This window comes from Podarcis pityusensis (assembly GCF_964106645.2).
Source record: "Podarcis pityusensis genome assembly, chromosome: 10".
Classification (NCBI taxonomy): Eukaryota; Metazoa; Chordata; class Lepidosauria; order Squamata; family Lacertidae; genus Podarcis; species Podarcis pityusensis.
This window is the reverse complement of record NC_138035.1, coordinates 29,140,352-29,161,319: the sequence shown is the minus strand read 5'-3', so window position 1 is coordinate 29,161,319 and position 20,968 is coordinate 29,140,352. Positions and strand designations below refer to the sequence as shown.

General features: G+C 44.6%; 1 protein-coding gene across 1 annotated transcript in view; it reads left to right on the top strand.

The window, feature by feature from the left end:
- Nucleotides 1-20,968, top strand: part of TMPRSS6 (transmembrane serine protease 6) — a 29,333-nt gene that overhangs the window by 6,143 nt on the left and 2,222 nt on the right. The window contains exons 5-15 of the mRNA XM_080971694.1: nt 1,078-1,262; nt 8,531-8,572; nt 10,304-10,508; nt 11,635-11,771; nt 13,159-13,271; nt 13,898-14,007; nt 16,320-16,465; nt 16,994-17,092; nt 18,103-18,216; nt 19,269-19,385; nt 20,207-20,375. Of these exons, the coding sequence (XP_080827820.1) occupies nt 1,078-1,262; nt 8,531-8,572; nt 10,304-10,508; nt 11,635-11,771; nt 13,159-13,271; nt 13,898-14,007; nt 16,320-16,465; nt 16,994-17,092; nt 18,103-18,216; nt 19,269-19,385; nt 20,207-20,375 (1,437 nt within the window). The remainder of the gene's footprint in view (nt 1-1,077; nt 1,263-8,530; nt 8,573-10,303; nt 10,509-11,634; nt 11,772-13,158; nt 13,272-13,897; nt 14,008-16,319; nt 16,466-16,993; nt 17,093-18,102; nt 18,217-19,268; nt 19,386-20,206; nt 20,376-20,968) is intronic.

The window sequence follows — 20,968 nt, the reverse complement described above, 5'->3', positions numbered from 1 at the left end:
GGTTGTGCGGGGAGCGGGGAGCGAGGAGCGTCCCAGGGGGGTGCACCAGTGGCAGTGCGCATCCCGGGGGTGTGCTGCCCACAGTGATGTCACCCCCCTCATGGCACCCAGGGTGGACCACCCCCACTGCCCCCACCGCCCTCACCTTTCTCCACTACTGACTGTGTCAAGTTCAGGATGTTACCATCGCTATGTAAAGCCTTTAATTGGGAACAGTTTACTTGCAGGAACACCTCACCCTACATGTGCCCATTTGATCTACAGAACTGGCACTGTTGCACGTGCCGCATGAGACTCGATCTGCAGTTGTAAGAAACTGATCTTTTAGTGTGGAAGCAGCTGCACTTGGAACTCGTGCCAATTACAAGCAGGCAGGCCTTTCACTGAACATTTTTCAGCACCTGCTTAAATTATCTTTTTGTTTAGCAAGCCTATCCAGGCATGTAGATGTTTCTACATTTTAATTTCTTCTATTGTTAATTTTAATTATTTTTTAATGCTTTTTTGGGGGGGGGGAGATTATCAATGCTTTTAATACTTCCTGTAAACCACATAGAGGCTTTATTGCACTCAGGTAAAGGGACCCCTGACCATTAGGTCCAGTTGCGGACGACTCTGGGGTTGCGCACTCATCTCGCTCTATAGGCCGAGGGAGCTGGCATTCGTCTGCAGACAGCTTCCTGTCCAGTCGCAGACGCCTCTGGGGTTGTGGTGCTCATTTCGCTTTATTGGCCGAGGGAGCCGGCATGCAGCTTCCAGGTCATGTGGCCAGCATGAATAAGCTGCTTCTGGCAAACCAGAGCAGCACACAGAAACACTGTTTACCTTCCTGCCGGAGTGGTACTTGCACTTTGACGTGCTTTCAAACTGCTAGGTTGGCAGGCGCTGGGACAGAGCAATGGGAGCTCACCCCGTCACGGGGATTCAAACTGCCGACCTTCCAATTGGCAAGCCCTAGGCTCTGTGGTTTAGACCACAGCGCCATCCGCGTCCCCTTTATTGTACTCAAGCCATATACAAATTTTGTTAAATGAATTAAAATAAATTAAAAATCCATCTGTTTTCTCCATTTGCTAGGGAGGGATCTCTGACATGCTTCTTCTGGTTCGCCCTTCAAGTCCCCAAAGGGCAGCACAAGGAGATGACTGCAGAGAAAGTGAATGCCACACTCTACAAAGAGCTTCTTGGCAGCACCGATGGAACAGGACACCTCTCATACCAGACGGAATACAAGGTTGACCCAGATTCCTTGGTTTTGCTAGGTGAGTACTGATTGCATATGTGCAGTCTGTACTTCCAAGAAGGAAGAGCTGCCTATGATACCTATATAGTCTGAAAAACAGATTGCCTGACTCAGCAGAAGAAAAAGATGAGAGGAAACACAGGGTGGAGTGAGTGTGTCTGTAAACAGAATAGGATGCTGACAATATAAGACCAAGAAAGGAAAGATGCAGTGAGATGGATCCAGACTTAGTCATGCTTGGATTAGAGCAGATGAATTCATGACTAATAATAATAATAATAATAATTTGTTATTTATACCCCGCCCATCTGGCTGAGTTTCCCCAGCCACTCTGGGCGGCTCCCAATCAAGTGTTAAAAACAGTACAGCGTTACATATTAAAAACTTCCCTGAACAGGGCTGCCTTAAGATGTCTTCTGAATGTCAGGTAATTGTTTATCTCTTTGACATCTGGTGGGAGGGCGTTCCACAGGGCGGGCGCCACTACCGAGAAGGCCCTCTGTCTGGTTACCTGTAGCCTCACTTCTCGCAATGAGGGAACCGCCAGAAGGCCCTCGGCGCTGGATCTCAGTGTCCGGGCTGAACGATGGGGGTGGAGACACTCCTTCAGGTATACAGGACTGAGGCCGTTTAGGGCGTTAAAGGTCAGCACCAACACTTTGAATCGTGCTCGGAAACATACTGGGAGCCAATGCAGATCTCTCAGAATCGGTGTTATGTGGTCCCGGCGGCCACTCCCAGTCACCAGTCTAGCTGCCACATTCTGGATTAATTGCAGTTTCCAGGTCACCTTCAAAGGTAGCCCCACGTAGAGCGCGTTGCAGTAGTCCAAGCGTGAGATAACTAGAGCATGCACCACTCTGGGGAGACAGTTCGCGGGCAGGTAGGGTCTTAGCCTGCGTACCAGGTGAAGCTGGTAGACAGCTGCCCTGGACACAGAGTTAACCTGTGCCTCCATGGACAGCTGTGAGTCCAAAATGACTCCCAAGCTGCACACCTGGTCCTTCAGGGGCACAGTTACCCCATTCAAGACCAGGGAATCCCCCACACCCACTTAAATCCCATTTATTTCAGTGGGTCTACTCTAGGGATGAGGGAGAAATTAAGTTTGTATTTTAATGTAGTCCTATCCCATGTGCACTTCCCGAAACAATGCATGAACTGAAACACAACTATCCTTCAAAGTTTCCACTTTTCCAAATTTGGCTTTGTACTTCTCCAACCAAATAACTGTGAGCAAAAATGTGTATGTTGCCGGGGGGGGGGGGGGATGTGAATTAAAATGTACCAAGAAAAGCATTATATGAAGGGGAAATGCTTGCAAATTTGTATCACAGGAGATATGCACACTAAAATGCTGGTGGACTTCTGTGAGGATTCTTCTTTTTAACAAATTTGCAAACGGATGTGGAAATGTGGCAAAACTGAACTTAAAACCGGAAATATGAGAAAGCAGATTTGACAAATTCTTCAATTTCTCATCTAAGCATAACTGAGTCTACATCCAACCCAATGACTCCCCTCTTTAAATCTTTCTCAAAGAAAGCATGTGATAGAAGTCCTAATTTTTATAACAGCAACAAATGGTGTCACAGTGCTTAAAACTAATAGTATACATTGCAGCCAAAAATGACTCTTCAAAGTTCCATTGACCCAAGTGGCAAAGTTACGTAAGTTTTCCTTGTTTATCTGACCAGCTGATTATCTGGCTGCATCCTGGGCCACTTGGAAAAATGAAGATATACTATATATTTCATACCTTATCCAGCAGAAGTATCCCCTCTTTGCTGGAGATAGTATAACCATTCCCAGATCTTTGCATGTGAAAATCTTAACATGCTCACTCACCCTCCAAACAGATGGTCAGCATTGTCTTTTCAGTGATCAACTGGCTGTCACATCTGATCAGCCATCTTTTAGAGGCGTGGGTAGGAAACCTATAGCCCTCCAGATGCAGTCAGGTTCCAAATCCCATCAGTCCCAGGCAACAGGGACAGTCCACCGGGATGGTGGGAGCTGTAGCTCAACAACATCTGGAAAGCCACAAGTTGTGTTATTTAGAGGATATGCACAGGACCTAATCTATCATGGATAATGGCGGGTGCAGATCAGCTTGCTAGATGTAGCCATTAAAAAGAACAAGTACCACCCACAATGGAAACCTGTTCCCAAGACTGAATCACACTTGCTGGCAGATAGTCTTTAAACATCCCCATAAACCTTCCCCCCCCCCCTTTGCATTGCATTGCATTGCACCTGACAGCAAACTTACATCTCAAAGTCTCTTTCAACAGTTTTGCCTTCCTCTTGTTACAGTATACGGTACCTTGCGATGTTCCCGTGTGGAAAAGTTGGCTGTGTTTTGCCAATGTGTGTTCCTTCACTCTTACACTACACTCATTCCCTCTTTTCAGAGAATGCAGAAAATTTCAGGGAGTTTTAGTAGCTAGCGGTGGGAAGAGTTGGGATTTGAACAAAATATTCTCGGAATCATCTTGAATTAAAACCTGGTTTGTTTGCAAAAACAAAACAAAACCCCATGACAAACAGTTAAATGAAATAAAGCTGGTGCATTTGCACTACAACTCTAATATTTGCCTGTTTTTACAATCATTCCTATTTCAGTGCATTGTGCCTGCCCATAAAACTGGCCTTATTATTAGCTCTTTGTATATTAGATGCTTGCCCCTTTTGCCATCGAACATGTCAATGAATGGATTTTGGTTTCTAATTTCTCTACCTCACCGCTGGCAAAAATGTTAAATGAGACCAACTCTATATGCCTCCGAAAATCTCCCTGCTAAGAAATTGCCATCATTCATCATTACCTTTTATTTACAGTTTTTTCCATTCCTGAGGCATTCTGCGTGCCGCTGCTCAGCTCTAAGTAATTTGTGTATTATAATTTTGCAAATCACACTTAGCAAAGAGCGGAAGGACACATTTCAACCTATCTAAGTGACAACCTATCTAAGTGACAAAGTCTCAAACCCACTGTCAAATCTCAGTGGGATTACAATAGATTATGTTATCTGGATCTTCTGAATAGTCTTCAGTTTCCATCACATAGGTAGCCATATTGGGCTCAGACTTACTGGTGCATCCATTTTGCACAATACACTGAACGCAAAATGTTTTATATTAAAAAGTGAGGCAAAATAATTATGCATGGGCAACAGAAAATGCATAAGGCTGTAATGCCGCCACCCTGCCCCCCCCAACACTCTTAGGATGAACCTTGTAAATAAAGCCTTTAAAGCCAAATTACCCTGCATCTTTAGCCTGACAGTATGTTTCTGCATTCGTTATACTCGTTGTTTATACCTGTCTGTTCAAGTGCTTCAATCCAGCTTGTTATAAAAGCAGATGTCTAAGTGAGTAAGAAATGATGTCTTTTCCTTTGTTCTGTAGGTCTGTGGCTTTTACATAAGAATCCCATGCAATCCACTTGGATGTTTCAGTGCTGCTGAGAATTTGATATGTTCAAGGCTGAACATCTCAGCCTTCCACCTAAGATGCTTCCCTCTGTTCTTTATATTGTAAGAACACATGAAGACGCCTGCCGTTGCAGGCCAGTCGCCCATCTAGTCAAGTTTCCTGTTCTCACAGTGGCAAACTGGATCCCTATGGGAAGTCCACAAGCAGGGTCCAAGCATGCTCTCCCTTCCAGTGGGTTTCCAGCAACTGATACTCACATCGGTGTAGCGTGGGGAGGGGGCAGAGGGGCAGTGGCCCTGGGTACAAAATTCTGAGAGGCATACAACCAGGCTCCCTCAATGTGGCTGAGCTCCTACCACCTTCCAGAGCCATGGGAAGGCAAGCCACACCTGGCCTGGGCCTTCGGGACTGGGGCGGTGCCTCCTTCTCCACATGGCCAGTCAAGGGACTCACGTGCGCCCTCCTCCTGGGCTGGCCAATGAGGTTAGACCAGCTAGCCCTTCCCTCCACACAGGCTCCTCCACTGCCATGCCTCCACCTCAGCTTCCCAGTCCACCAGGGGGGGGGGTTAATACTTGCCCTGCCCTGGGTGCTGGCAACCCACACTTTCAGAGTATACAACTTACCGTATTGGTCCGAATATAAGTCGCACCTGAATATAAGCTGCACCTTTAAAATTCGGGGGGGGGGGGAGACGATACCCGAATATAAGCCGCTCCCTTAAAATTCTGCAGGCACTCACACCCGTTTCATTTTACCATGTCTGTTTCAGCAGCAATATCATACAAGCCAATTTTGGTAAGGTCACGAATTTAAGCCGTGCTTTAACTTTTCACAGTCGGAAGTTAAAGAAGAAGAAAAAAAACGTGGCTTATATTCAGACCAATATGTACTTATAAAGCACATTCCCCACCCCTAAAGAATCATGGGAGCTGTGGTTTATCCCTCACAGAGCTGTGATTCCCATAACCCTTAATAAACTACAATTTCCAGGATTCTTGGGGTGTGTACTTTAAATACATGGTGTATACACAGTCTTTTTCTGCTTTGCTACCTGTATTAAGGTCATCAGTTTGCTTGGTGCCGTGCACACTGGGGGTACTGTATAAATAACAACAATAATACTTCCCTCTAATTGGAGATAATCATTGCTTTCCTTCCATGCTAAATGCAGAGAGGCGTGATTCATTATTTAATGGGTAACTGTAAAGACTTTTGTACCTCAGAAGGAAGCCTCGCTATGATAATTGTCGTATTACATGGTATGGTGACAAATTCTTTTAAAGCTTTAAGAGCTTCTTAACTGGAGGGATTTGTCCTGCATTAACTCTCCTTATTTTGTTTGAGTTGTTAAAAATCAAGAACAGATTATCTTTTTAAAAAAATACTAACTAGGTTCTGAAATAAATTCTAACCATATAAATGTTGGTTCAAAAAAAATTCTTTGAGACAAAATAGGTTTAGGAATGCACCTATTAAAAGGAAATAGATTCAGAAATATATATTTAAGTGCAAAGTTTTGTAGACCTTTTGTTGCTATTTATTTTGTGTTTGGTTTAAGGAGAGAATTACTTTAGATAAGATAAATGAATTCTCTGGATGCCCATATCCATGTTTGAGGCAAGTACTCTTTGCTGAGAGAGCCCCAGCAGAGATTTAAAATCATGAAACATGCAGCAAAAGTGGAAATGTAGGCTTAGACTTTTAAAATATCCCCTTTTAAGTTGCTTCCCAAGTTCCCCACTTCCCTTATCATAGAAAGAGACCTCACGCTTGATAAGTTAAAAATGGTTTACTTACAAATTCTTCAAAGGTCAGATTCATGTGCTTTCCCATACAGCAGCAAGAAAAGACAGACAGTTTAACTTAGTTTCAAAATAGTAAATTATTTGTATAAAAACACAAAGATGGCTGGAGCATCCAGCTTAGAACTCCTTTACTGGCAGGGTTCGCATCATGGTGGAAGAAAAAAGAACAAAGTGTTTGGCAAACCTAGCTCCTCAGGTGAGGGGTTGTGACCTAGCTAAGCCTGGCAGACAGCTTACTCTATGTTCTTAAGCCCTCAGTGTGTTTATTAGAGTTAAGCATGTTGGTTACATGAATCTGATTTATCCCAGTTTTTTAAAAAAAATATAAAAAAATTAATCAGTTTAATGTGCAAATGGGATGGAACACATGTGAAAGTGACTTGGACTAAGATTAGTTGGCTCCATCTAGCCCTAAATTGAAGGCTACCAGTTTAAAGTACACTTTTGTGGGTGTAGGTTTGATTGAATAGAATAACTAATATATTTAGGACTGCCAATCCCAGCTCTGTAATCCCTTTGCCTTTCATATAGAAATGGAGCGTTGTGAGACTGCAGTTAGGATAAAGCACTGTGTTGGGTGCAATGCGGGATCACAATGGCTGTTCCACTACCACTTCTTTGCACAAGTGGAATAATTCAGCATTGCTAAAGTGTTCTAGTCTGGAAGCACCTACAAAGTGCAAGAATATTTCCTCTCCATTTCCTCCCCTCTAAAGACTAGTATCTGGGTGTATTCCCACCCACCATTCCACTTCTTTTGACTCATCTCTATTCTTACAAAGCTGCAAGGGGGAAAAACAAAACCCAACAACTTAATTGTCTTTTGCTTTGCTTTCCCTTGTCAAAGCCATCTGACATTAAAGAACAGCTCAGTGTCTCTTCCATTGTACATCACTCACCCCAGCTTGTTTTTCTTCCCACATCCTCCCCGCCTCTTGTTTCAATACCTTATGCTTATTCAGTTCAGTGGGAATACTTGTAGTAGAGATTTCTGAAAAAGGCATTTGATAGCTTAAAGCGTCCTCTTGATGACCGATCCCTTTGAATGACAGCATCCCCACCCTAATTTTGATACCATTTAGCCCTGATTCAGGAAATGTCTATAGCTCAGTGGCAGAGCTTTGCATGCACAAGGTCCCAGGTTCAATCCCTGGTGTCTCCATGTAGGACTGGGATAGACCTTTGCCTGAAGCCGGGGAAAGCTGATGCTAGTCAGTATAAACAATCAGTAGTGTTGCCAGGGGGGACAGTGGCCCCGGGCGCATTTGGGGGGAGGGAGGACATTTTGCTCCTTGCCTCCCTGCCTGTCCCATGCCATTGGGTTGGAACCAGAAGCCTTAAATCTCCTTTTCTGCTGCATGCAGGAGGAGAGAGAAAGGGGGTGCTTGAGCAGGCAGGCTCATACATATAGTGCTGAACCAGTGCCAGATTTACGTATAAGCTAAACAAGCTATAGCTTAGGGCCCCACTCCCTTGGGGGTCCTCCAAAAATATTTGTTGTTTAGTCGTTTAGTCATGTCCGACTCTTCGTGACCCCATGGACCAGAGCACGCCAGGCACTCCTGTCTTCCACTGCCTCCCGCAGTTTGGTCAGACTCATGACCAAAAATATACTTCTTAATTGTATTTCAGTTCAACAATTACTTTGATAAAATACATATTTTTTTATGTGCAAATGGCTTTAGATACCTATAAGGTCCATAAATTACCATATAGCATATATTCAACACAAAAAAAGCAATAGTTTGTTGTTGACAAGGGACAGCTGGACATATAAAGGGCCCCATGACCTTCAGTAGCTTAGGGCCTCATCAAACCTAAATCGATCCCTGTGCTGAACTATGGTTTGGCATTCTATCCAACCATTTATTGATAATGGGAAGGGGGGAACGATTCATGGTATGTATGGTGCAAGCAACATGAAAAAGGAAGCTGGGCATGAATGGAGTGGATCTTTCTAGCCTTTTTAAGTTTTTAGTTTTTGGTCTTGCAGGATCTCATGTGGTTTTGTTTTTTTCTTTGTGTGTGTTTTTTCTAACAGAATCCAGTGTGAAAGACATAAAAGTCCTGAAATCCACATTGGGTAGGCTGTTTATTTCTCCCTTATTTTATGTTTCTTGCATTGAAGTGTGTGAGAGGAGTTTATTTTTAAAAATCCATAAACCAATGTGACATTTTATCTCTTGAATTTATATCCCGCCCTTCTTCTCAAAGGAGCTCAGGGTAGCAAACAAGTGATGAAACAATAAAAATATTTTGAAAACAGCAGGAACTAATAGCACTCGGCCTCATTTTCATAGGTTGCATTCTTATATATTGTTATTGTCCTTTGTTTTGTGGGTGGATGTTTAATCCGATTCTTCTGAGCATCTTTGGGTTTACCTTCAGTAGGGAAAGGTATCATTGTGGTTGGTCCTTGTCCTCATGCATTGATTCTGTTTTTAATACCTCTAACATCAGCATAGACTTGGAGTTTGCTGTGGGTATGCAATGTGTGAAATACACATGCCTTTTTTAAAAGCAAATGAGGAATGTCTAATTGTCTTAAAGAATATTTTTATGAGCACTTGCCATTTGTGTGTAAGCATGTGGATGTTGGATGTCACACTAAACCATGGTTTAGCGTAGTGTAAATTGATATAGCCTTCTTCCAGGCTTGTGAGCTCCTCACTCCCCTTCCCATCTCTTGCAGGACTGAGAGAAGGTGCTCAGAAACTTTCATTTCCACTTTTGCTGAACCACAACTTACCATGTTGTCCAAGCTGGGAACCATGGTTAATAATAAATATAGCTAGTTTAATCAAGCCTGCTTCAGAAAATGCTCTTCAAAGTGGTCTTGTTTTAAACTAACAATTGTTAATGCTAACCACAGTTTCACTCCAGATAACACAACAGAACCATGGTTAATTAAAAGGAAAATCTCCCCAAAGGAGGAGGGAGCATGCAAACCTGGGAGGAGGCTAGGCTTGTTAACATCATGCTAAACCATGGTTTAGCTGACATCCACATGCTGTCTTTGCCCATGTATATGTATATGTCTTTGGGGGTTTTTAACATTTGTGCTTATATTCCAGTGTGGGGAACTGGATCTAGCTGCCGGGCAAGATTCCTAAATCCCCCAGCCTGGTGGGTGGGAGCATCCACCTGTCACTCACCTGATCATAATGACATAAAGTATAATACATATGCTTTGAAACAGCTACTTATTACTTTTACTATCTTGTAGTTTTATTGTCCCTGTTCCTATGACTGTTTTATTAGTGCTTTAAACTTAAAAAATGTAAAATGTAAAAGATGTTTAAAAAAGACTTTTCACAGTGCACTTTTAAAATGTCATTTTGTAATGAAACATTTCGGAAATGAGCAGAAATGAAGAGCACCATAGGGTCAAAGCAAAGCATTTTTTTAATAACAATTCTATTGATTTCAATCAGAGATTTAAGTCCATCTTTCACCTTTTTCCATTGGGACAAAAGGACTTGAGCACAGTTTTTGGGGTGACAAGGACTGAGATGGCTAGCAACGCTTTAAGGAGAGAGAGTAGTGCCACTGAAGAATCAGACGGGTTACTAAATTTTGATCGTATCAAAAGAACCTGGAGGAATGCAGAATGCAAACCCCTCCTATGTTACTTCACAGGCTGCAATCCTACAGAACACTCACTTTCCTCAGAGTGAGCACCATTGAACTCAATGGGGTTTAATTCTGAGGAGGCATGTCGATGGTGGTGCTGTAAGACCCCTTTTCTGCAAGACAACTCCCCCCCCCCGCCCCAATCTAGTGGGACGCTCTGCAATTTTGCTTCTCTTTGTAGGTTGCTACAGGTACAGCTACATCAGGGAAGATGCTGTGCTCAAGCTGAGGGGCCCAGACTACCTTGCCTCTAGCTGCCTCTGGCATCTCCATGGCCCCAAAGGCCACATGATCAAGCTGCGCCTGGAATGGACCCTCTCCGAATGCAGAGACCGATTGGCCATGTATGACGCCTCAGGACCTCTGGAAAAGCGGCTCATCACTTCGTAGGTAGCTTTGATGTCATAGAAGCGTGAATGGCAAAAGATGGAGCCACAGGGCTGCTTTGCGCATCACAGTAAAGCCGTGTTTAATGGCTTATAGTGAATGAGCACATAGCAATGTGGCACAACCCTCTCGGCTTGGGGCTCGTCCACACTTCTGCAAAACATGGGTCCAAGAGATTTTCCAGTTGCCCCATGCTTTCTAGCCATGGGTCCAAGCGGGGTTTTGTTTTGTTTTTTGTCCCACTGCTTTCCTCAGGAAAACTCACTATTTACTGCTGAATCGGAACAATCACCAATCTGCAGAGAAACTGATTGGAATGCATTCCAATTCAGCAGTGAACTGAGAGTGGGACAAGCAGAAGTGTGCATGAGCCCTTGGCTTGTGTAATGAGTCGGAAATGGTGGTTCGTTTCACTGAAACATGCCACAGCTGGGAAGCCCAAAACAATGGCTTGTTTGGAGCAAAAGGAATCACAATTTCTGCATTAGACATAACAGTAAGCCAAGGGTCATGGCCAGGTTTCCACATTAGCACTAGGGTAATCTGACCAGAACATTTGGAAAACATTCGAGAAAACTTTCTGACAGCAAGAGCTGTTCAGCAGTGAAACAGACTTCCGCAAGAGGTGGTGGACTCTCCTTCCCTGGAGGTTTTTAAGCAGAAGTTGGATGGCCATCTGTCATGGATGCTTTAGCTGAGAGTCCTGCATTGCAGGGGGTTGGACTAGATGCCCCTTGGGTCCCTTCAATCTCTATGATTCTGTGAATACAAAACCCACTTTAAAGAAACAAAAATACACAGGCATGTTTAAAGAACATTTCTAGCTGTCTCGGTGATTAAGGGCTTATCCATACTTCCTCATGTACCACTGCTTTCCCCCACAGAAATCTGCTCTTTAGTGCTCAATCAGAGCAAATGGCAATTCGGGTTTTCCCCAGAGTGGGTTTTCCCTTGGAAAGGAGCTAGGCAAGGGAGAAACTGCTCAGACCTGTGCTTTCTAGCCACAGCACAAGTGGAAATGTAGATGAGTCCTCATCTCCCCCCTTCGAAGTCCCTTTGTTTTCTCTCTGCACTTTCCCACCTTGTCAATACACTCATCTCCTCTGTTTTCACCCTCTGCTCCAGGCTGTACGGCTGCAGCCGCCAGGAGCCTGTGGTGGAGGTCCTGTCTTCAGGCCCCGTTATGTCTGTGGTGTGGAAGAAGGGGATGTACAGCTACTACGATCCTTTCATACTCTCTGCACAGGCTGTGCCCTTTGAAGGTGAGCAAGGATCCCGAGAGGTCTGGAGAGAGAGAAAGAAGATGCAAACCCTTCACTTCCTTTGCCAAACATCACTCATCATAGATATAGATATTTATTACAATTTCAGCAGCCAACACCGTATCTGAGCTGTAGAGTAATTGCTATCTATTATGGAATGGAAGCTTTGCACAATAATTTGGCCCAAGACACTAAGATAAGAGCAACCTTTATATAAGAAGATGTAAGACAAATTTCCACCTTATACTAAAGCCAGAATCTGGGACAGAAGATTGTGCAGTAATTATCCATGCTGGCCTCTGGACAGGAGAAAGCTTAATACTTAGCACCACATCTACATAGTTCTAACACAGATGAGCCACAGAAAAGCATATCTCCTTCGCATGCAAAAATATTCCAGGTTCATCTCCTGGCATTTCCAGTTAAAGTGATTTCACTTTAGGGCTGGGGAAGGTCTCTGCGTGAGGAGCCAGTCATCATAGACAATACAAGGCTACATGACCCAGTGATCTGACTCTATATAAGGCAGCTTTGGGTGTTTACGCCATCACCACAGGGATTCTCTATCAAAGTTAGCATTAGGATATCCAAACAGCAACCTCTTAAATTATGGAGCGGGGAACTTGTGGCTCTCCAGATGTTGTTGGACTCCAATTCCCACCAGCCCCAACCAGCATGAGGGCCAGGTGTTGTCCATTGCTGTTCTAAGTAAAACTGCTCTGAGTGGTTCTCTATTAGCTAAAAAGAAAGTAAATGGACTTGAAGGTCCATAGCTTCTGATTTGCAAGGAAGTGAAAATGCCTCAGTCAAATGCACAGGCATGCTCCCCCCCCACACACACACATGTGCGCACACACTGGCTATACAGAAAGGACTGTGTTAGCCAAAGAATTCCCTTATACCACGTCCAAACCATTGATCCAAGTACCTCAATATTGTCTTCACTAACTGGCAGTGGCTCTCAAGAGTATCAGACAAGAGTCTTCCCCCAGGGCTACCAGGAGATGCCAGGGTCTGAATCTTCACCACTTCCTCTTGTTCATTGGATTGGACATCAGGGTCTGGAAATTGACAAGGTGCCTTTTGGCAGTCCAAAAACACAATCAAGCATATATTTCCTTGGTATATATTCAGTGTAAACATGAGAAAGCTCCTTTACATCTCCGAGATCTGTTATCAGTCTGCCATGCACAACTGCAGATTTGCTAGCAACGGTTAAATCATTGCATCAACAGAAGAACTATAACTCATTTCTCCCTGAGACAAAGGACTGTCTAGTTTTACAGTGTTTCTGTGAGCAGCCCCTTCCTCTGAGTCAGAAGTATAAACACAAACAACATTTTTTTGAGTGGTTCAGCTGGTGTTCAGAATATTTCTGTCTTTTCAGCCTGCCAGATGAATCTAACGCTACGGGGAAGCCAGGAGATACAAGGGAACATCAGGACTCCGTATTACCCTAGTTACTATGCGCCCAATACGCAGTGCACTTGGCACATGATGGTGAGGTCTCCTTGTCCTTTGCTAGATGAAGATGGGCTGTGTGTGTCCTTCTGCAACAAAGCAATCAATTAAATTCTGTACCAAAAGAATTGCATTATGCACTTATTATTGTTATTGTTGTTACATTTACACCCGGGTCCCTATCTTGAAGGATCGCACTCAGTGGAGTGTGCATAGCTCTCTTCCTGCAGCCTCAGATTTAATTCTCACAGCAACCCTGTGAGGTTGTTTAGGCTGAGAACTAGTGTGGCTGGCCAAAGGTCACCAGGTAAATGTAGATCTGAACCCAGATCTCCCTGGTTGCAGCCCTAATGTGTTCTCTTATTTTGCACACTTTGTTAAAAAACCCCATTACTGAGCCTCTTGTTGAGGATACTATGTCTGCATGTGCTCATCTCTTTCCCCTTCTTTCCCTCATGCTTTGCTGCTCTCGTTTCTGTATTCAAAGCCCCTTTACATATCATTATGCAAATACGATAGTTAACATCAGAGACGGGGAAGCTGTGGCCCTACAGATGCTGCTGGACTCAAACTCCCAGCATGGCAAATGGTGGGGGATGATGGGAGTTGTAGTCCAACAAGTTCCCCATCCCTGGTTAACATGGACAACATCTCCATCTTTGCAGGTCCCATCTCTGGAATATGGAGTCGTCCTTTGGTTTGATGCTTACACTCTGAGGAGACAGAAGCATGACCTCCCATGTACCCAAGGGCAATGGACCATCCAGAACAGAAAGTAAGGAGATCATGACACTTTGGTATGGCTGTTTATGTCCCTTTCTTCATGGACGCTCCAGCTCACTTTTTATTGGGTTGGCATTATCTCCCCGACTTCTGCTTTTGTTCTTCCTGCTGCCCATCATTCAAAGAGGAATCTGCTGGGAAAGGTTCTCTCCACCTGCTCCTGCGACATCATATCCTCTGTGCTTTCACTTCTTCTAGCTCTGCACTTTGAACACCCACCTGACAGGCAGAAATTCAAGAGGTGCAGCTCCCCCCCCCCCCCCGTTTCCCCCACTATATCTCCATATCACTTGTTGCATTTCTGCCATAGTGTGGCTTTTAAGAGCCCTGGTCCTCTGGTTACTTCTATATGAAGTGCATATGGAACAACCGTCCTGATTTGTTTTCACAAAGTTTGCATGGCGGTCATACGCAATCACCATCAAGGGGTTGTTATCTTGAATTTTCCACTGTAGTTTCCGGTCACTTTTCTTACAGTAAAAAGTTATTTTTAAGGAGTGGGTGGGAGAGGATTTGTTGTGCAAGAGAACGTTGTTTAGCAGTTCCTATCTATTGCAGTGTATTTGCTTTCTTTGTGGTGGGTTATAAAGGCACACTCTTATTGTGCAAAGAGCACATACTAGCAACTAGTCTGTGCAAAAGTGTGAGAGCCTGGAAGTGTCAGAAGAAAAGGTGGCATTCCTAATTTACTTGCAATCATAGCTAGAAAAAGGAGATGCACTGACCCCAAGCATTTCTGGTTCCCTTGCTTTGGTAGGCGCATAAAGTAACTTGAGGACTCCTTCCATGTGGATCAGTCCTAAAAGTTATCCAGACTTGAGATTTTATCCAAACTTGAGTTTAGACTCCCCAGCTTATAATTCCTTCCTTCTATATTTTCAGAGGTATCATCACAGTGAATATCCATAGGGCACTCCTTTTTTCAGGGCTTGTTTCAAACCCACCTCCTGTTTTTGTTAAACTGGCCACAACCAGTATCTGGCATCCTTGGCTAGTACTCAGGGTTCAAGTGCCCTGGCAGAGAATACTGCTAATGCCTTACCTCATCCTGCCCTCCTGCTGGGTGGCTGGGTCTTAAAGATACACACTATTTTATTTCCCACAATGCCCTGGAACCTAAGGATCTACCTTATACTGAATCAGACCATTGGTCTATCTAGTTCAGTGTTGCATTGCCCGGCAGTGGCTCCCCAAAGTTTCACACAGGGAGTTTTCCCCAGCCCGACCTGGAGATTGAACCGGTGACCTTCTGCATGCAAAGCAGATGCTCTCCTGCTGAGCTGCCACCCTAGAAGAATTCTTCATAGGGAATCAAAACAGCAAGCAGTTCAGTCGCCTGCTGCTGCCCACTGTGTCTGCCATTGGCTACAACTATGCCTGCCCTACTAGGTTGGTGGTTCTACTGGAGCCAGTAGCAGATGGCATGGAGGGGCAGAGGTCCTCACCTGACCTCTGGCCAATGATGTCATTGCTGCTTACTGGAAGGTAGAGGGGGGAGAACAAGAGGGAGGCAGTAGCAGTGATGTGGTCGATGCAGTGCAATCCAGGATTCCTGCTGGTGCTTGCACCATGCTGACTTAGTGTCAGGCTTGGGGAATCAGCTTCCTCCCCTGTGGCCTTAGATAAGAAGATTAAATGAAAGAAATGTCTTACCAGTTAGAATCTTTAATAATCACAGTGAGAGAACAAAGGACACATCTCCAGGAATGGCAGTGCTCCCAATTAAGTGTCACCCCCCTCTCTGTCCCTATTAATCTACGTCCACTCCTATGTCCTGTAATCTGAGCTTATAGCCTCTGTGCTTTCTGTTCTGACACTTTCTGAGCTCTCTGTGATTTTGGAGAAGGGGGGTGGATACTACCCAGAGACTGAATCTGTTAACTCTCTCTTCTAGTGTTTCTTCTGCTAGCTGTTCCCCATCCAGTATGTCCCAGCTTCTGCCTTCTGAACTATGCCCCTCTGCAAACCACTGATCGAAATCTATATTGTCCTCCTGCTCCTGGGAAGATTCAGGATGAGGGGGGGTGGCTCCTGCCATTTTTCCTCAGTGCAGCCCTCCTCAGCACAGTCCCTGACACCTAGCTGCTCCCTTGTCCCTTCCCCTCTACCTCCCGGTAAGAAGCAGCACTGCAGCTGAGCACTGCCATCCCATTGCAGTGTCCACTGCTGACCAGCAAACTTAACTGGGGTGGGAGCCTCAAACATGGATTCAGCCTTGAATGACCACTTTGCCAATGTCATAAGGCAGCACCATGGACTTTAGGATATTCTCCTGCCTGCTCTTCTTCTTTTCATTTTAACTAGGTTGTGTGGCTTGCGGACTTTGCAGGCCTATGCTGAAAGGATCCCTGTCGTGTCCAGTGCTGGGGTCACCATCAACTTCACTTCTCAAAACTCCCTAACGGGGCCTGGAGTGCAAGCGGCTTACAGCCTATACAATCAGTCAGACCGTGAGTTCAAAACACGCAGTTTAGCAGCTGATCAAAGTATTAGGGAGAAATCCCATCATACCCTGCCGTTGGATCTTTGCTGTCTTGAGGGGTGTGCATGCCTTACACTCAAAGAGTGTTGCAATCTGTGTACCAGGCTGGGTACACAAATAATTCAGCTTTGAGGATTTGGCGAGCACCCTGTTTCTATAAACATGCAATGCAGATAGAATTCAGAAAGGCTGCAATCCTACCTTTCCTTCTCATGTCCCAGAACTTTATAACATTGATTTTGAAAACCTATACTCTGCCTGCCTCCAAATGGAACTTGAGGTGAGTTAGGAGCAGTAAAATAGAAAAATAATGCATGCAATATTTGAACTGACCTCTAACTTAGCATGCGGACAGCACAGTCCTATGCGTCTCTACTCAGAAGGTAGTCCCATTAAGTTCAGTGGGGCTGACTTACTCCCCAGTAAGTGTGTAGGGTATTGTAGACTGAATGAACTAACATTATTTTATTTTATTCATTTATTTTGTTTTAAAAAGCATGCCCCAGAGAGTTCCTTTGTTCTGTGAATGGGCTTTGTGTGCCAGCTTGTGACGGGATCAACGATTGCCCCAATGGATTAGATGAGAGAAACTGTGGTGCGTGGCTATTTACTTTTTTCATTCTCCTCCATTCACACTGTTAACTGCCCTTCCTTAGCAAATGCCCCTCCAATCCATGCTTGGTCAGCTAAACCCAAGATGGAACACTGGAGGAGGGAAGAAAGTTTCCAAGGCAGCCTTCCTGAACCTGGTATTCACCAGTTCTTTTGCACTCAAACTTCCATCTGCCCCAGTCAGCACAAGGAATTTGTTCTAAGGAGTTAATCTGCTCTGATCAGAAAGCCTCTGTTTCTCATTTGTTCTCATCCATAGGTTTGATCAGCATTAGAGATATTCCCTTGAATCTTCATTCTGTAACATTCTGTAACATTCTATTGTTTGAGGGGAATATTTATTTATTGTTAAAGTATTGATACCCTGACTTTCAGCTTCTCAGTGGGGCTATGAGCACTAGTGCAAAGTGATTTCAAAAACTGATAATAAAAAAACACACACACAAAATATACAAGCTGAAGCAGAGAGCAGCAGCAGGAACATTATTAAAAACAGCAAGTAACCATTGTAACACTAATAAAAGGCCCCTCCAGATTGGGGTTTCTGCAATGTGGTATTGATGCAATCAAAGTGGCATAGTGGTGGGTTTATACTGGACCGCCAATGCATCATTCTGCTTTATTAGTTGTTCTGCAAGGCTTCCCCAAACTTACTGCATTATTTCACCAACAAAAGCAGGACAAAAAATAAACCAGAACATTTGTGATATAAAAAAGTTACAGAATTTCGGCAGGAAGTTATGAGACATGCACTGATTGTAAATGTAGCTGTATGTCCAAGCTGGAATTTTTGCAGACACAAATAGTATTCAAAATGGGATCGTGTATAGCTGCCATCATGAGCACAAATCATCATGAACGCACAACAAAAAGCACAATGGGAGGGCCCCAAAATAAAATAATAGTCCACCCCACCTCTGCCCTTCTTCAGCTTGAAGGCTCCCAACGCCCATCTCAGTCCCTCTTCTCTTCTTGTGTTTTGAAATTTGCCAGTATGCCCTGCAAAATTCCAGTGTCAGGAAGACAGCACGTGTATCGAGTTCTCCAAGGTCTGTGATAAACACCTGGACTGCATCAATGGGAGTGATGAGCAACAGTGCGATGAAGGTAATGGAGTCAGGCACCTACATTAAAATATCATTCCAGAAATTTGGCATCAACAGGGCAGAGTGTACTGCTTTCTGGTTAACACAGGATACTTTATTTATCCTTCTGAATGTTATGTCAATGTCACTGCATTGCCAATAGTGATCCTCCTGCAGCAAATAGCTTCTTCTGGGATAAATAGCAGTTTCAGTGGGAAGATGACATGAGGATAACAAGTTAACCCCTTCCCTCCTGGATTGGGGGATCCTCCCAGCTGCTTAGCCACTTCTAAGCATTTTAGTGTTTTGCTTTTTTAAAAAAAAAAAAAAAGTTTATAACATAACATAGAGTTTGATCATATATTGTCCATAATGTCTCTGTAGTGTCTCCATCATATCGCTTGTCCAACCCCATCAACTCCAGTATTTACACCACCCATCATTTTGCCCCCCCCCCTACAGCTACCCATTCTGCCAGAGAATTTTTTATTGGGCAAATTGGGGAGGGGGAGAAGTCAGGCATGTTAGCATGTGCCTGAGGTCAAGGAGGGCTGTACCCCATCCTCCCCCTAAAATATAGGCTACTTCACTATTTAATATTATGGGCCAATTGACCATGTAATTTCCAGCATCAGTCAGGGGCCTGGGGCAATGCTGTTTATCTGACCTCATGTCACTGCTGTTACCATGGTGTGTTGTGAAGAGGAGGGGTAAGGTAGCATGAGGTCAGCAAGGCGTAAGCAGAGCAGCAGGAGCACCATATAGGCTCCACCAATATAACCTCACCATTTCATCCTTCCTAATGATGGCAGTGATGGGAGGTCAGGCAACCGGTGCTGCATGCTAACCACAACAGTCTGTATAGCACACTGCTGGTACCAGGCAAGCATTTTGGGCATAGAGAAAGTAGTTTTAGCAGTGCTAGGCCTACTCAGAGTAGACCCATGGCATTTATATACACAACTTAGATCCATTAATTTTAATGGGTCTACTCTGTTTTAAACTTAGTTGAATACAACCCAGTAGAAATAACACTTCCCATTCCTTTCTGCTTCCACAAATCTCTCCTTCCAGGAGTTCCCTGTGGACTTTTCACTTACCTGTGTGCCGATGGGAGCTGCGTGAAGAAACCCAACCCTCAGTGTGACTCAGTCCCTGACTGCAAGGATCGCTCTGATGAGATGCACTGTGGTGAGATGTTAATAGGGGAAGATCTGCTCTAGTTTAGTGTGGGCAGCCAAATCAGAGGAGACCCTTCTATTTATAGTGGCATTGGCAGAGGGGCTCTAAAGAAGATGATTCTGTCATGAGCTGAGTCTATGGGGCCTCTGCCCATACACACTAACCTGCAAATAAGTCCTATTGAACTTAAGTCCTATGGGGAACCTGTGGTTCTCCAGGTACTGTTGGACTACAGCTCCCATCATTCCTGACAACTGACCATGGTGGCTGGGGTTGATAGGAGTTGTAGTCCAATTATCTCTAGAGGTTCCCCCACCCCTGTAACAGGACTTACATTTGAATAGACATGCTTAGGACTATGCTGTTAAAGCAAGTATGACGAGCCTGTGTCCCTCCAGATGTTGATGTGCCAGGACTCTCGCTATCTCTGACCAGTGGCCATGCTGACTGGGCCTGATGAGAGCTGGAGTCCAGCAACACCTGGAGGGACACAGCTTTCCCATCCCTGTTAGCATCTCAGATGGTAATAATGATGTCTTGCTAATAGCGCTGTCAGGGTGGGCCTTCAGGGATGCGGCAGATGCACTGCAGTTAAATGCTCAGCTTGGAGAGGATCCAAAATGCTTGGTTCACATTATGCTGAGGAACCATCCTTGGCTTTCTGAATCAATAGTATTTGTTTATAATAAGCACAAGGCAAACATGTTTGTCTGTCTTCTGAGGTGATGATTTACAGGAGGTGCCAAAAAAGATGGGGATGGCTCAACACAGAGAGCTTCAGTCCTTGTTTTTTAAGGACTTGATTTTAAGTTGTTTCCCTCTTTCCTCAGACTGTGGATTGCAACCTGCACTGAACCGCATTGTGGGTGGTGCCCATTCTGTGGAAGGGGAGTGGCCATGGCAAGCTAGTCTCCAGGTGCGGGGTCATCATGTTTGTGGTGGGACACTGATTGCAGATCGCTGGGTGATCACCGCCGCTCACTGCTTCCTGGATGACAGGTGATTTGGGGTGATGGGGAAGGACAGCTGGAATCTCTAGAAATGATACAATTCAAGTAGTCCATTAGCCACCACTCAGATAAGCCTCCCATCTCTACCTGATGATGTTTGGGTCCACGTCTACTATGTTATTCCGGGCCTCCTTTATTTGACTCCAACGTCCCCCAGGGTGAACCAGTCAGTTCAGAATGCAACAGAATTCTCCAGCTAAGGAATTGTAATTGCAGACCTCTGCAGATTGGGGGCACACTGTTAATGGAAAAGGGAGGAGGCCACAGCCAAAAGGGACCCAAAGTTCACAGGTTCGATCCAGGGCATCTCCAGGTGAAAGGCACAGGTAGCAAGTAAGGGGAATGGTCTTGAATCACTGCTGCCAGTCAGAACTGGTCGCCCACACTGTGAGAACTGGATGCCAGACTAGATGGGCCATTGGTGTGATCCAACAGGCTCATCTTATGTTCTCAGTAAAAATGCTGAGCTAGGTGGATAATAGTGTGACCTGGTGTGAGGCAAGATCCTTGACCCTGTCCCCGTGAGCAGTCTTTTGGGTGCTGGAGAACAGGAGTGGCGTGCGTGCAAAGATCTTGCCAAAA